At 45.4% G+C, this 16,091-nt stretch overlaps 1 protein-coding gene across 1 annotated transcript in view; it reads left to right on the top strand.

The window, feature by feature from the left end:
- The window catches only part of LOC129835410 (neurexin-2-beta-like), a gene marked incomplete at its 5' end in the record, with an annotated part of 183,836 nt that overhangs the window by 84,867 nt on the left and 82,878 nt on the right, over window positions 1–16,091 (top strand). Inside the window, one exon of the mRNA XM_055901048.1 lies at window positions 15,391–15,719. Coding sequence (XP_055757023.1) covers window positions 15,391–15,719 — 329 coding nt within the window. The remainder of the gene's footprint in view (window positions 1–15,390; window positions 15,720–16,091) is intronic.

Raw genomic sequence — 16,091 nt, 5'->3', positions numbered from 1 at the left:
ACACACACACACACGCTTATCAATGCTCCCAACAAACTTTATAGGCTGAAGTAGAGAGGGCTTAGTAGGTATTACAATATCTCCCCTAGCCCAGAGCTGGCTGTTGGATCACACATCTCAATGTGCAGCTCTCATTCTCTGTTCTCCTCCAGACTTTGAGGCAGATCAGAGAGAACATCTCTGGACCTCCCAGTGCCTGCCGAATAAATCCAAAATGGCAGCACTTATACAGACTCAATGGAGTGGAAAAATAAGAGACCCAAAAGTTTCTAACAGCTCAATCCAACCAAACTCACTCGGATCTGCCCTCCTTTTGCCTCGTTCCTCTCCCTCCCTCTCTCTCTCTCTCTCTCTCTCTCTCGCTCTCCCACCTCATATCCGTCACACCAAATCCTCTTCTGTTTTCCACCCCTCCCACCTCTCTCTCCCTCTTTTCTTTCTCTCTGTTTCTCTCTCTCTATCGCTCTCCTTCCACATCCTCTGCAGTTTTCTTGGCGCCGCTAACTTGCGACGACACCGCAGCCTCTTTTCTTTTGGAACAGCCAGAATGAGATACGGTTTCCTAATCTTTCTGGGGAGAGAGAGGAGAGGGAGAACAAAATTGAGATTGCAAATAACCAGCGACAATCGATTTTCCCTTGTTCTCCTTCTCAAACCGGTAAAACGTTCCACTTTGAGCCAATGAGGTATATTTACTTCCTGGCTTTACCCCAATATACTCCAGTCACAGAGAAGAGAAGAATAGCCGGAGCTACAGTTTAAAATGGGAGCAATGTGGCATACATTTAGGGAGAACACCAAACTCTCTGGTGCCATTAAGAACCCAAAGAGAACATCCAGAGACTTGTTTAGGTGGTCGAAACTGAGATGGAAGGAAGAAACACAACACAGGCCTTTGCGTCAACAGTGGTGCCTGGACAGCTTCCAGCGAGCTACCCATTGATCTGGGTTTAATGTTCAGTGTTTAATGGTCTGGTTCAAGCGCCCCCTTTTTCCCTAACCGAAAGCAATCGAGTCCTCCTAGTCGATATGATGCCTGGGCCCAAATCGACCTTCTCCTGGCTGGTGCGCCCATCCAGACAGGCCATGCGTGAGCCTGGCTTTATTACAGAGATTTTTCAACCCGGGCCCCTCACCAGTGGGGACGGCTCTGTGGCCCCTGCACCTCCCTCCAGACCGTCCATGGTGAGTTTATTTGGCTCACACGCTCCTTTCTCCTCTTTTGCTTCTTTTCATTAGCTCTTTCTCTTTTATTACAGCTGTGTTGGAAAAACAGGAAGACACTGTGTATGTTTAACTCGTAGAGGGTAAAGTGGTCGTGAGACTCCGGTTCCTACTGGCTTAAATAATGGGGCACTTTGGCTGTGTTATTTCGCCGTTCCCTACCATGAAATGATCTAGAGCAGGGGTATTCAATTCTTACCCTACGAGGTCCGGGTTCCTTCTGGTTTTCTGTTCTACCTGACAATGAATTGCACCCACCTGGTGTCCCAGGTCTAAATCAGTCCCTGATTAGGGGAACAATAAAAAAACGCAGCGGAACTGGCTTCCAGGTCCAGAGTTGAGTTTGAGGGCCCTATAGCAACTGGAGTGACTGAAGAAAAAGGATCTGTCGTGAGCTCACCAACTTCCTCGATCTCTCCAGATATGTCATGATGCAGAGAAAGCCACTACATCCTGTCATGCTTTATCTAGTGTACTGTACCCTGTCTGAAGTCCTCCTGTACCTCCCCACCACAGTATGTCTCTATCTACCGTCCCCTGGCCCCTGAGGGCCTCACTACTCCCTCACGCAGCGCTTTCTCTACTAAAGTCACGGTGCATTCCGCCCCTCGCCTTACTTTATCAAACACAATTAATTCAGAGTGTTACCAAATCGCCTACTTAAAAAAAAAGCAAAAGACTTAATTAGTAAAGAGCGCCTTGCGCTAAGGAGATAACTACTACCCACTTCATAATCAACTCTGTCAGCAGTGCACCTCATTCTGTCTTGGCTCGGAGGTGGGAAAAGAGGAGCGTTAAAGGGAGAAAAGCCTGTGTTTTTCTTGAGATTCCCTGTTGAATCCCGGAATTGAGGGAATGATTTGCCAAGCGATACTCAAGGTTCTCGGTGTAAACATTCCAAGCTTCTGTCAATCAAAAACCCCTCAAGCGTTGCCTTTGCAGTGGAGAAGCCTGGGTAATCCATCCATCTGGCCCACTAGCCGAGTCGCCACTGCAAAACATTTAAGATGGTAGTGTCTACTTCTGTGTGTCACACCCTCTCTCCTAGATAAAACAGGCTAAGGAAGAAAGGGAGCATAATGATGTTGGAGGCCTCTCCAGTCTCCACTTCCAATCCCTCCCTCTGATCCCTTCCACTGGAATGCCATTAGATCCAGAACATCCATCCAGAACATCCAGCCCCGCTTCCTCCTGCCACCTCTCCCCCACCTTAGCCACTTGGAAGGGGCTGAACTGTGTTCGAGCTTCCCCCTCCCCTCCACATCTAGTGGAGGTTGCAGGCTTGCTCTCATTACCAAAGCCTTCAGACAGGCAATCTGTGCATTAGGCAGCCGAGCGTGGACGGACTCTGCCCACTCCTCCACGGCTCCGTCAGCTCAGCCGGTAATTACCGTCCCCGGCTCATCTTTTCCCTCGTCGAGAAGAAAACATGGAAATGGATACACGGATGTAGATGCCTTATGCCCCACTGATTCTCTTCTGGTCAGTGGAGAGGGAAACAGTGATACAGTTGATGTGAACAGGTTTCCCATGGAACTAGTAGCTGAGCCCCGTGGTTTTTCTCTGCCGAGCCCCAGCGATTGCTGCTAGGTTAGCCATATGATTAGCTCGAAACCAGAAAGGGAAATGGGGAAGCTTGCATTGTATGCATGTTAGCATGTCAATGCACATACCCTCTATCTCTCCCTCTGTTTCACTAACTCCCTCCTCCTTTCTCATCCCTGGTTTCGCTCTCCTTCTGTCTCCCTCCTCCTTTTCTTCTCTCCATCACTGGTTGACACTCTCTCCATTTGTTTCACTAACTCCCTCCTTTCTCTCCCCTGGTTTCACTCTCCTTCCCTCTCCCTCCACCTTTTCTTCTCTCCATCACTGGTTGACACTCTCTCTCCCTTTTTTTCACCTACTCCCTCCTCCTTTCTCTGCCCTGATAAATTTCTTGTCATCTCTCTCTCCCTCTCACTCTCTCCTTCGACCTTTTCTTCTCTCCATCATCCCTGGTTAACACTCTTTTCTTGCCCTTAGTCGCTCCTCTCCTTTACCAGGCCTGTGATCTTCCTTTAGCCCTGCACTCGTTTGTCTTCCTCCCTCTCTCCTGTCATTTCACACGTCTCCAATTCTCCCTGAAGTCTCTTCTTCTTTCTCCTCTCCCCTCCTCATATCGTTTCACTCGGCTAGGCTATAGTCTCTATGAGTGTCTTATGGCCCTGTCTGTCTCCATTCGTTTCAGCGAGAAATGAAAAAGAAAAGCCGGGCCTCAGGGGAAACCACTTTGAGCCAATGAGCAGTTATTTTGACGGTCTAATATATACTTTTCATATATGCTATCGGGGGAAATGTTTCCTTTGGTTGTGTTTACGAAGGTCTTGGGTAACATTATAATGCAAAAAAAAAGATATCTGTTTCAAAGAACACAATAGCAGTTTCATTAGTTTACTGTAGGCTCTCTGCTGCCGCGTGCTCATCTGTGGAGCACATGGAACAGCGGTTATTGTTGGAGAAATTCATATTTTGAAAAGCAGCTCATCTCTTCAATTTTGAGAGGTATTTGGCAAAGGTACGTGTTTGGAAACCTTCGAACCTGGTCTTTCTGATACTATATAGAAATCAAAACGTCTTCACCTCATGTTACTCTGTAAGAGGATTTGGCGCTCCCCATGAAAAAAAATGACATGTCCTCTTAAACTGCTTATTAAACAAATTATGTTTGTGATATCGAAATTCTAACACAATACTTGTGTTAAATATACTGTACTTTGGCCTCCCGGGTGGCGCAGTGGTCTAGGGCACTGCATCGCAGTGCTAACTGCGCCACCAGAGTCTCTGGGTTCGCGCCCAGGCTCTGTCGCAGCCGGCCGCGACCGGGAGGTCCGTGGGGCGACGCACAATTGGGCTAGCGTCGTCCGGGGTAGGGAGGGTTTGGCCGGTAGGGAAATCCTTGTCTCATCGCGCTCCAGCGACTCCTGTGGCGGGCCGGGCGCAGTGCGAGCTAACCAAGGGGGCCAGGTGCACGGTGTTTCCTCCGACACATTGGTGTGGCTGGCTTCCGGGTTGGAGGCGCGCTGTGTTAAAGAAGCAGTGCGGCTTGGTTGGGTTGTGCTTCGGAGGACGCATGGCTTTCGACCTTCGTCTCTCCCGAGCCCGTACGGGAGTTGTAGCGATGAGACAAGATAGTAATTACTAGCGATTGGATACCACGAAAATTGGGGAGAAAAGGGGTTAAAATTTAAAAAATGAAAAAAATATATATATATACTGTACTTTTTTTTAGGAAAAGTCAAGGACAGAGGGGGGCTTTAATAATAAAAAATGGCAGAGATACTGTATTTCAATTTTAAATTAATGTTCAGTCAAAATGACTGCCGGTGCCCTTCTAGTGTTTAAATAGAAGGGCCAATATTAGGAAGTATTATTTCACCATGATTCTGGCTCTTTTTCTCGCTGATGAAAACACACCCGAAGAAATCCCTTACGGAAATATGCCATCTCAATCTCATCACCTTGTTTTATTTCATCATTCTGTTGTTCCATATAACCCAAAATCTATTTTCATATCTGGACATTACAACCCAGAGAACAATTCAACCTGTCTCAATGATTCCTCTCGCAAAAAAGTATTTCCCTCTCCAAGAAAATGACAACCCGTGTGTGATATTCAAGATGAAGCTCCTCCCCCCGGAAATAAATGGATTTCCTGTCACAACCAAAGCCTGTGGCATTCCATTGTTCCAGTGCACATATTATTTGACCCTTATTTTACCAGGTAAGTTGCCTGAGAACACATTCTCATTTACAGCCACGACCTGGGTCTAGTGTGAGAGAAAAGTATATAGAGAGAGAAAGAAGAAAGGATTTGTCAATCAGGAGAAAGAGGGAGTGACATACTGAAAGATGTCCATAGAAAGACGGAAGGTCAGATAGTTACAGAGAGAAGCAAAGAGAGAGGGAGATAAAAGGAAATGGAAGAGAAAGAGAGAGAGAGAGCGAGAGAAGGAAATGGAAGATGGTATGCTAATTTGGTATGGAGCAGACCTGCTGTAACTCACTCTATTAAATTAATCAAAACAGGAACGTTTTACATTTGGCTAGAAATTCAAAAATAAATGATCTCAAGGAAAATGTCCTCCTGTGTGCTACCTATATCCCCCCACTAGAATTCCCGTACTTAATGAAGACAGCTTCTCCATCCTGGAGGGGGAAATCAATCATTTCCAGGCCTAGGGACATGTACTAGTTTGTGGCGACCTAAATGACAGAACTGGATAAGAATCTGACACCCTCAGCACACAGGGGGACAAACACCTACCTGGAGGGGACAGCATTCCCTCCCCTATATTCCCCCCCTAAGCACAACTACGACAACATAACCAACAAAAACGTGTCACAACTCCTGCAGCTCTGTCGCATGCTGGGTATGTACATCGTTTATGGTAGATTTGAAGGGACTCCTATGGTAGGTACACCTATAGCTCATCTCTTGGCAGTAGTACTGTAGACTACTTTATCACTGACCTCACTTCAGAGTCTCTCAGAGCATTCACAGTCAGCCCACTGACACCCCTATCAGATCACAGCAAAATCACAGTCTGCTTGACCAGAGCAATACTCAATCATGAGGCATCAAAGCCAAAGGAACTGAATAATATTAAGAAATACCATAGATGGAAGGAAAGTAATGTGGAAACCTACCAAAAAACTATTAGGACAAAACGTTTCACTGTAATAGCGAATGTGTAAACTGGCAGTAGAAAACGTAAACAGTATATTTGACCTCTCAGCTTCCCTATCAAATCTAAAAATGTCAAATAGAAAACAGAAGAAAATTTACAACAATGAAAAATGGTTTGATGAAGAATGCAAACACCTAAGAAATAAATTGAGAGACCTATCCAACCAAAAAAATAGAAGCCCAGAATCCTGAGCCTACGCCTTTACTATGGTGAATCACTAAAACAATACAGAAATACACCACGGAAAAAGAAGGAACAGCACGTTAGAATCAGCTCAATGTAATTGAAGAATCCATACACTCTAACCACTTCCTGGAAAATTGAAAACACTAAACAAACAACAACATGAAGAGTTATCTATCCAAAACGGAGATGTATGGGTGAACCACTTCTTCAATCTTTTTGGGCCTATAACAAAGAACAAACAGCAAAAACATATACATGATCAAATACAAATCTTAGAATCAACTATTAAAAACTACCAGAACCTACTGGATTCTCCAATTACATTGAATGAACTACAGGACAAAATACAAACCCTCCAACCCAAAAAAGCCTGTGGTGTTGATGGTATCCTCAATGAAATTATAAAATATACAGACCACAAATTCCAATTGGCTATACTTAAACTCTTTAACAGCATTCTTAGCTCTGGCCTCAATACACAAAAGTGGAGACAAATTTGACCCCAATAACTACCGTGGGATATGCGTCAACAGCAATCCTCTGCATTATCATTAACAGCAGACTCGTACATTTCCTCAGTGAAAACAATGTACTGAGCAAATGTCAATTGGCTTTATACCAAATTACCGTATGGCAGACCACGTATTCACCCTGCACACCCTAATTGACAAACAAACAAACAAAAACAAATGCAAAGTCTTCCCAAGCTTTGTTGATTTCAAAAAATATTTTTCTCAATTTGGCATGAGGTTATGAGGCTATACAAATTGATGGAAAGTGGTGTTGGGGGAAAACATAACATTATAAAATCCATGTACACAAACAGCAAATGTGCGGTTAAAATTGGAAAAAAAACAAGACACATTTCTTTCCATGGGGCCGTGGGGTGAGACAGGGATGCAGCTTAAGCCCCACCCTCTTCAAAATATATATCAACGAATTGGCAAGGGCACTAGAACAGTCTGCAACACCCAGCTTCACCCTAATAGAATCTGAAGTCAAATGTCTACTGTTTGCTTATGATCCGGTGCTTCTGTCCCAAACCAAGGAGGGCCAACAGCAGCACATAGATCTTCTGCACAGATTCTGTCAGACCTGGGCCCTGACAGTAAATCTCAGTAAGACAAAAATAATGGTGTTCCATAAAAGGTCCAGTTGGCAGGACCACTAATACAAATTCCATCAAGACACCATGGCCCTAGAGCACACAAACAGTATACATACCTTGGCCAAAACATCAGCTCCACAGGTAACTTCCACAAAGCTATGAACGATCTGAGAGACAAGGCAAGAAGGGCCTTCTACGCCATCAAAAATAACAAATAAATACATTTGACATACCAATTAGGATCTTGCAAAAAATACCTGAATCAGTTATTGAACCCATTGCCCTTTATGGTTGTGAGGTCTGGGGTCTGCTCACCAACCAAGAATTCACAAAATGGGACAAACACCAAATTGAATCTCTGCATGCAGAATTCTGCAAAAATATCCTCAGTGTATAACGTAAAACACCAAATAATGCATGCAGAGCAGAATTAGGCCGATACCCGCTGGTGATCAAAATCCAGAAAAGAGCCTTTCCGAATGCACTGTAAGTGACTTGAACTCCATCACAGAGGGACGTCTCTCACTCTACAGTTTGTAGGGCTAGTTCATTAGTTAGTAGTGTGTGTGTCGTCCTAAGTGGTTGTTTTAATGAAGACCAACTAATGGATGTCACCCTACTATCCCAGCCCAGTCTCTAGAGTCTCTGAGCCCAGGCCAGCTGAGCCCTGGTCCCTAGGGCGATTAGGTGTCAGAGTCAAAGTCTTTTGTTATATCAGTGGGCTTAGAGATAGGCACCCCCGATAGCGGAACAACTTCCAGAGAAACTGGAGGGCGTGTCGTTCAAATATATAATCATAAATATTATGGATTTTAATAATTTAGGTACATATAAGTGTTTTATATCGGCTGAAAGCTTAAATTCTTGTTAATCTAACTGCACTGTCCGATTTACAGTAGCTATTACAGCGAAAACATGCCATGCGATTGTTTGAGGATGGTGCCCCACATCAAAATATTTTTCCACCAGTACAGGTTTCATACATTCACATATAAAGATTAAATATTCACATCTTCCTCTGATTTGTCATCCAAAGGGTCCCAGCTATAACATGTAGTGTCGTTTTGTTAGATAAAATCCCTCTTTATATCCCAAAAAGTCAGTTTAGTTGGCGCCATCGATTTGAGTAATCCACTCGTTCAACTTGCAGAGAAAGGAATCCGAAAATCTACCTAAATCTAATCTTTGTTTCAACAAGTCAAAATACATTTCTATTTACTCCTCAGATACCCTAAAATGTAATCAAACTATAATATTTATTTCAGAAGTATGTTCAATAGGAAACCGATTTTAGCAGGTGTGTAATTTCTTCATGGCTCGAGCAAACACAGATTTCCAAGATTGTGTCCTTCTACTAAAACTTAAAACTTTCTTATTAATTTTTGAAGTTACAAGCCTGAAACCTTGAAAATAGACTGCTGACACCCTGTGGAAGCCATATGAATAACCCTAATTTACAATATGACCTTTCTCTTGCATTTCTAAGAGGATGGACTCTCAAAAAAATAATCCAGGTTGGTTTTTCTTTGGATTTTCTCCTACCATATCTATTGTGTTATATTCTCCTTCATTATTTTAACATTTCTACAAACTTCAAAGTGTTTTCCTTCCAATGGTGCCAATTATATGCATATCCTGGCTTCAGGGCCTGAGCTACAGGCAGGTTACTTTAGGCACATCATTCAGGAGGAAATTGAGAAAAAAGGGGCCTAGCCCTAAGAAGTTTTTAACAATTGGGAGAGAACAACAACGAAAGCAATTGAACCCATTTTGGTGTTTTCTCTCGCCAAAAATATATCTTACTGATATTTCCCTCTCAGTGGCAGTCGGTGCTGTTTTAGATGAGGACAAATGCAGTACTTTTTTTATGAGCATGGCCTTATTTCTATTGCAGCATATTGGATGATTGTCATTCATATTCCATTCACACAGCTCAATGTAGCATCGATGGGTTTAGGCTACTACGTTATACTCAAATTTTCCCTATACCCATCACGAGGTTGCTACAACCTAGTCTATGAATGAAAGGTTGAGAGAAATTTGAGTAATCAAGGTGACAGACATTCACACACACCGCCTAGCTGATCTAAGGGGTAATTATTAGTCCAACACTTGCAAACGAGAGTTTCTATTGGACAAATTCAGGTATGTTTATCCCCGTTTCGTTCCGTTTGCTTCCGTTTAAGAAACGTTTTTCAACAGAATCGGCGGAATGAGTACAACCTTGATCACACGGTAAACACTGTTCATTTTCATAGCAGCCACATACAAACAGCATAATCCCTTTGATCACTGTATAGTTCCTTCGCACATCAAATCTATCCCGTTCTCACCATTTCCCTTCGATTGTGGACTTCAATGGTCAACACATCAGCTGTTTGCTATCTGGTGAAAAAACCTTTCCATGCCAAACCTTCATATCATAACCGCTAACTGCTACACACAGCCTACATTGTCACCATTGTCACCATATTAACGTCATAGTCAACATAGCTACTAGAACTAACGCGTTAGTAAACCTGCTACAACCATGCAGTAGTCAGCAGCAAGCAGTTTAGCAGTTACACCGGTGGAAATAAACGAATAAAACCAAAAGCTTACCTTGACTTGGAAGAGTTCCAGTGTTGGATAGCCATAGCCAGCTAGCTAATATAGCATCCCACTCTGTTTGGCTAAACTAGCTAGCTGCATTTGCTAGCTAAGTGAAAGTGAAAAAAATACAACAAAATATAGCTCCCTTTCTCTCTCTCTTTCTTGCTTCTCCTTCATTTTTGAAGAAATGAATTTGTTCAAAGCTGTTCAGCTATTGAATGTCTCTCTCTTTGAGTCAACTACTTACCACATTTTATGCACTGCAGTGCTAGCTAGCTGTAACTTATGCCTTCAGTACTATATTTATTCTCTGATCCTTTGATTGAGTGGACAACATGTCAGTTCATGCTGCAGGAACTCTGATTGGTTGGAGGACGTCCTCCGGAAGTTGTCACAATTACTGTGTCTATGGAAGGGGGTGAGAACCATAAGCGTCCTAGGTTTTGTATTGAAGTCAATGTACGCACAGGACGGAAACTAGCTAACTACACCATGGTGCTACCCTACAGAGTGCTGTAGGGTAGCACCTTTGCAAAATAATGTTTCACTATTTAAACATTTAATGAAATTTGCTGAGAAGGATTGTCCTCCCCTTTCTCCTCTGAGGAGCCTCAACTGTTCGCTTTCCAAGAAAATGACAGTCTGTGTGTGATATGCAAGACGAAGCCCCATCCCCTCTATCCCCCCCCCATCCCCGCTATCAGTCGCTAAGCCCCCTTGTGATTTGGGAAAGGCGCGAGTGATTGAGGTCCATAATGCTTTGAACACCGCCACCCCCCGATCCCACCCCCCCCTTCTCTTGCTTCCCTGATCCTGTCTTGTTTTTACGAGCAACCAAACAACTGGGACTATTTTCCAGGTTGTGGCACTGATGACAGATCCCATGTGAGAGGCCTTGGAGAGGGTCGTGATGAGGCCGGAGTGTTATGACACTCCAATGCAGACTTCTCTCTCTAGCTCAAAAGATTTACATAACAACATGCTAAGCTATCTGTTTGGCTGTCATCTTCACTCTGCATACAGGAATTCTCCTCCTTCCCTCTTATTCACCATTAAATCCCTCGTTTATCTCTCTCTCTCTCTCTCTGCTTTCTAGCATCTTCTCTGTCTACAGTACATGTTTTCCGTAGTGCTATTCTTATCCCCAGCGCTATCTAGCTAGCGTCATCCCCTGTCAGTCAAATTGACTGGATGTTCTCCCACACGGATTAGAACACAAAACATCCATGTGCATTCAGCAGGGGACGAGACACCCAGGAATAACACACAATACAGCCATGTTCTAATGATATAGGAAGAGGGAGAGGAAGCTGGTGGCAGAGAGCGGTGTTGGGGAAGCTACTCTGAAAATATTCCCATATAAAATAGATAGAAAGACAGTGAGATATAGTTAGACAGAAAGTGAGAGCAGACAATATAATGTAACAGCAAGTGGGATAGAGAGTGGGAGGGAGAGAGAGACCGTCACCTAAGTGACTTAAGCTCCTTTAGTGCAGAGCGACGTCCATCACTCTACAGTTGACAGGGCTGAAGTTAATTAGGTAGTAGTGTGTGTGTCTTCCTGAATAAGTGTTTTAATGAAGACCAGCTAGTGGCTGTCTTCTCAGCCCAGATTTTAGAGTCTCTGTGCCAGCCCAGCCCTGGGCCCTAAGGCCAAATAGTGCACATCATCATAAGGGCCCAGGGAGAGAGGGAGACTGGACCACTGCCACCTGATTCAAGACACAAATTGGTCCAATAAACCCTCATCAATGCACCTCCAGCCCGGGGCTGTCCACTGAGAGGACAAACACTGCACACACACACACACACACACACACACACACACACACACACACACACACACACACACACACACACACACACACACACACACACACACACACACACACACACACACACACACACACACACACACACACACACACACACACACACACACACACACAGAGAGAGAAAAAATGTGGTGTTCCAAAAGGCCATCTGTAACGCACATAAAGGTCACCTCCCTGACACATCTGACAGCTCACGCAAGTTATTATGCACACACAAATACACACACACACACACACCCGTTGTGTCTTAAGCTGTCCAGTCGTGCCAACACCTTCCCTTCTCCTCCTCTTCTCTCCTCTCCCTTCCTCTAAACCTCCCCACCCCAGCCTAAATGGCCCCTGAAGTGACACGTCAGTTTCAATTTGACCCGGCAGGCCCCAAAACAATAACTTCATCAGCTCCTGTTAGTATCCTCTCCGTCAGACAGCCACACAAACAAACACTGATTCCCTCTCTCTTCCGGAGGGCACTTTTTCCTCTGACTGATGTTCAGGAGGTAATAGAATGTCTTCAAGGACCTCTCAAGTGTTGGATACTTGACTGTTTTAGTTCACTTCCTCTCAGCACACGCACTAACTTCTCACGGTACAACAGAACTGTGTACAACAACACTTTAACAGGCTAAAAGTATCACTCGGCTGTATACAGTATTCCCTAGCTTCCACATAGCTACTGGAAATTCCATATTTCACCTTAGTAGTTTTCTGATGATCACTGCACTCATTTGGAACAAGAGTTGTTCCTGACCGCGCGACCTGATCATGATAAAACTCCTGCCCCTAAGAAGAAAATCTCATTTCAGTCTTCTCACTGAGCATCACTATACTCACAGGGGAGAATGTTAGGTACAAGAGTGGTTGGGTGGCCACGATAGAGCGTGGTAAGCTGAGAGGTGATTTAATATCCAGGCTCTGAGACAGACGGACCGTGTCCTCGCCTCTGCTGTCTGCCTATCTGGAGTCTGGACCTCCCCTGGAGAGATAGGGTTGCTGAGACAGCACCTCTGAAACAGGAGAGCCACTGGGCTGACGTGTGTGTCTCCGTCCTCTGGTCAAGGACAAGAGATGATCCTCCCTCACAGTGGGGGACCGAGTACGTGTGTGGGAGGAGATCAAGAGTGAGTGTGTGGGTGTGTGTAGGGGCTGAACGCGTGTGTGAACAACATGTGGTGTGTGTACGCTTCAACGTGTGCGCGTGCACGTGTATAGTACGTGTTAGCGTGTGTATGTGCGCACACTTGTACCTAGTACGTGCCAATGTTCTGACGAATTTTCCTTGCTGATGTCCATCCTCTACCAAGTCTCTCGCTTCCCTTCACCACTATCACTTTCCCCAACAAAACATGTTGAGCAGCATCTTCACAGAGATAACAGTGAGCGAGAGCTACGGTATTATGGCAACAGCACATATGCCTTAAATTAAAGGAATACTCCACTCAATAACTATCTGTTGGTATTTCTTTCATTAGTCCACTGTTGATACAGTCCCACATTTGTGTTGCATGTCAGCGGTCAAGTTTTCATGACATGATGCGTTTTGCATCGTCGTGATGATGTGGCCGGTGACACTTTGCTTCTTGAAAGTCCAATATCTTGAAAACTTGACTGCTGACAAAAACAGAAACATTCTCGTGGACAGATTGTCGTGGACAAATGAAACGGCGAGAATCTGTCAAGGCAGTAGTTCCTGCTTTGGGGTTTTCGTCATTGATTATTTGGACGAATCAGGATTGGGCGAAAACGGTGCTCCAACCGGTGCACTGATTTTCATGTCCGTTTGTAGATGATAAACGGTAACCACCAGATTCCATCGGCAAAAAGTCAAAATTGGCTAATATTGTAAAAATTCATGAAATGTGCTTTTTGGCCATGATAAACACGGGTGAAATGACATTTACTTCTGTGTAACTGAGATTAGGACTGTATTAACAGTGGACTAATGAAACAAATACCAAAATATAGTTCCAGAGTCGATTTTTCCTTTTAAGCGTCATCGTTAGGGGATGGGAGAGTATCCCTATTGGGGTTCAGATGGACCTAATGATCACATCTCATGATGGCATGTGTAATGGACTGTCTCACTGGAGGCTTTATGCACACAGCATGCACACACAGGCATAGACATGCTCATACACACACACACACACGTACACACGCAGACATGCGCACAATACCTTATTAAGCCAGTAAGAAAGTCATGTTTTTTCTCTTAATTGAAAGGGAATGGGAGCTATTTTCCATTTCTGTCCTCTAAATGATTGAAGTCTATCCTCTAGGGGTTTGTAATGTAGAGGACAGTAAGGTAGAAATGTAAACATAATCTTTATAATTGCACACATTCCACACACACACACACACACACACACACACACACACACACACACACACACACACACACACACACACACACACACTCAAAGTATTCCATTACCATGATCTGTCATCACTGGGGAGTCCATCCCACACATACTAGTGTGCACGATCTATTACACACACACACACACACACACACACACACACACACACACACACACACACACACACACACACACACACACACACACGTACTCTCCCAACAGGCATTGATTAATCCATAAAGAGGGCCAATTTGGCTTCCCCTCTGCTCCTTCCCCTCTCTGCAGTAATTACCTCATCAAGTCTCATTTTAACCCACTTCCTCCGAAACAATATTCTACAGTAATCCTCCTCTCCCCCCACCCCGCCCCCCCCCCCCCCCCCCGGGAGGCCCATTTATGTGGTCAAGGGTCATCACTTCTGATATCCAACCTGATTGGCCCAGCATGACACCCCAGCCACTGTGAAAACAAGTGTGAGGGAAGAAGAGGGGAAAGAAAAGAGGATTGATATCCGCAAAGAAAAAAGGGATCTTCAGATCACCCCCCTCCACCAACCCCTGGTAACACATTAGTAATGGAACATGCAAATGAGCCGAACCCTCATCTGTCCAATCCAGATGCATAGTAATGACTGGAGGACCAGAAGAGAGAGCGCTGTTGAATTAAACATTAAACTATTTCCTCCAAAGTGGTTTATTTTTCCTAAACGGCTTCTCCATCTCCATACTTTGGGATGGGCTTCTTTTTTGTTTTTGTCTGTCCGAGGCACTTCATCATTTGTGCTGTGTCTCAGGTGCATTGGGGTCGATGACACCGGGCTCTGTAATGTATTCCATCTCTGTGGAGAATGCGATGCGACTCCACCCAGCCCCCAGCCTCAGGGTCAGCCCACGGCTACACCCTGCAATCTATTAGACTGCCAAGTTTCCACATTCTTCAGGCTCTGCTGTGAAACTGAGTGGCCCGCGTGTGTCGGAGTCGAGTCATAATGGCCGCCACCTGTAGCAGCACGGCTCAGGCAAGGTTCCAATCTCCTTAACGCGTTACCAGGGGAAAATCCCCCCATGTGATGGATCCTGTCCCCCATTGTTTCACTCTGTCGGTCTGTGTGTGAGTGTGGTGAATTTGGATGCGTGTTGTGCAGCCTACGAAGAGACAAAGACTGATGGTGTCTTCCTTCGCCGCTTCTCTCTCCTCTTTCCGCTGTTTTCTTTCTCTTCTTCTCTCTCTATTTGTTTCTCTGCCCCACCTGTCTATCTTCACCCCCTTTCTCTTTCTCCTACCCTCATTTTATCTCCCACCTCTCTCCTTCCTCTTTCTCCTTTCTGCATCTCCCCGACTTGCTCTCCTCCCTCCACCAGGTCGACAGTTGACCATCTTCAACAGCCAGGCGTTCATCAAGATCGGTGGTGGTGGCGGCGACAAGGCCCGTCACTTCCAGGGCCAGATCTCGGGCCTCTACTACAACGGGCTGCAGGTGCTCAAGCTGGCAGCCGAGGGCGACCCCAATGTGCAGGCCAAGGGCAACCTGCGGCTAGTGGGCGACGTGCCCTCGGTGCTCACCACGGACACCACCAGCACCACGCCGCTGGCCGACATGTCCACCACCATCATGGAGACAACCACGACCATGGCTACCACCACCACCCGCAAGCAGCGTTCACCCACCATGAGGGACAGTGTCACACAGGTTAGTAGGGGAGGACTGGGGAGGAGGTGGGGGGGGGGGGACTGGGGTGGAGTGGGGGGAGGTGATGAGGGGGGAACTGGGGTGGAGTGGGGGGGGGGGGGGGGGGGGGGGGGGGGAACTGGGGTGGAGTGGGGAGGAGGTGAGGGGGGGGCTGGGTTGACACTGATCTGAGGCCAGTTTGGGATTTTCCCTCACAAATGGTGATTATACTTTGATCCTAGATATGTGCTTATAACTTCTTCCCAGAGTGAGTGGGGGGGGGGACAAGGGTCATGACTGTTTCATAGTAGTTATTCCTCTCTACAGGATCATACAAACTCTCTGTAGCAACGTGCTCTCTGTTTGGCCAAAGACTGACATTCAGGACTTCAA

This window comes from Salvelinus fontinalis, chromosome 36, assembly GCF_029448725.1.
Source record: "Salvelinus fontinalis isolate EN_2023a chromosome 36, ASM2944872v1, whole genome shotgun sequence".
Taxonomy (NCBI): domain Eukaryota; kingdom Metazoa; phylum Chordata; class Actinopteri; order Salmoniformes; family Salmonidae; genus Salvelinus; species Salvelinus fontinalis.
The sequence above is the reverse complement of the archived record's forward strand: the minus strand, read 5'-3'. Positions and strand labels throughout refer to the sequence as shown.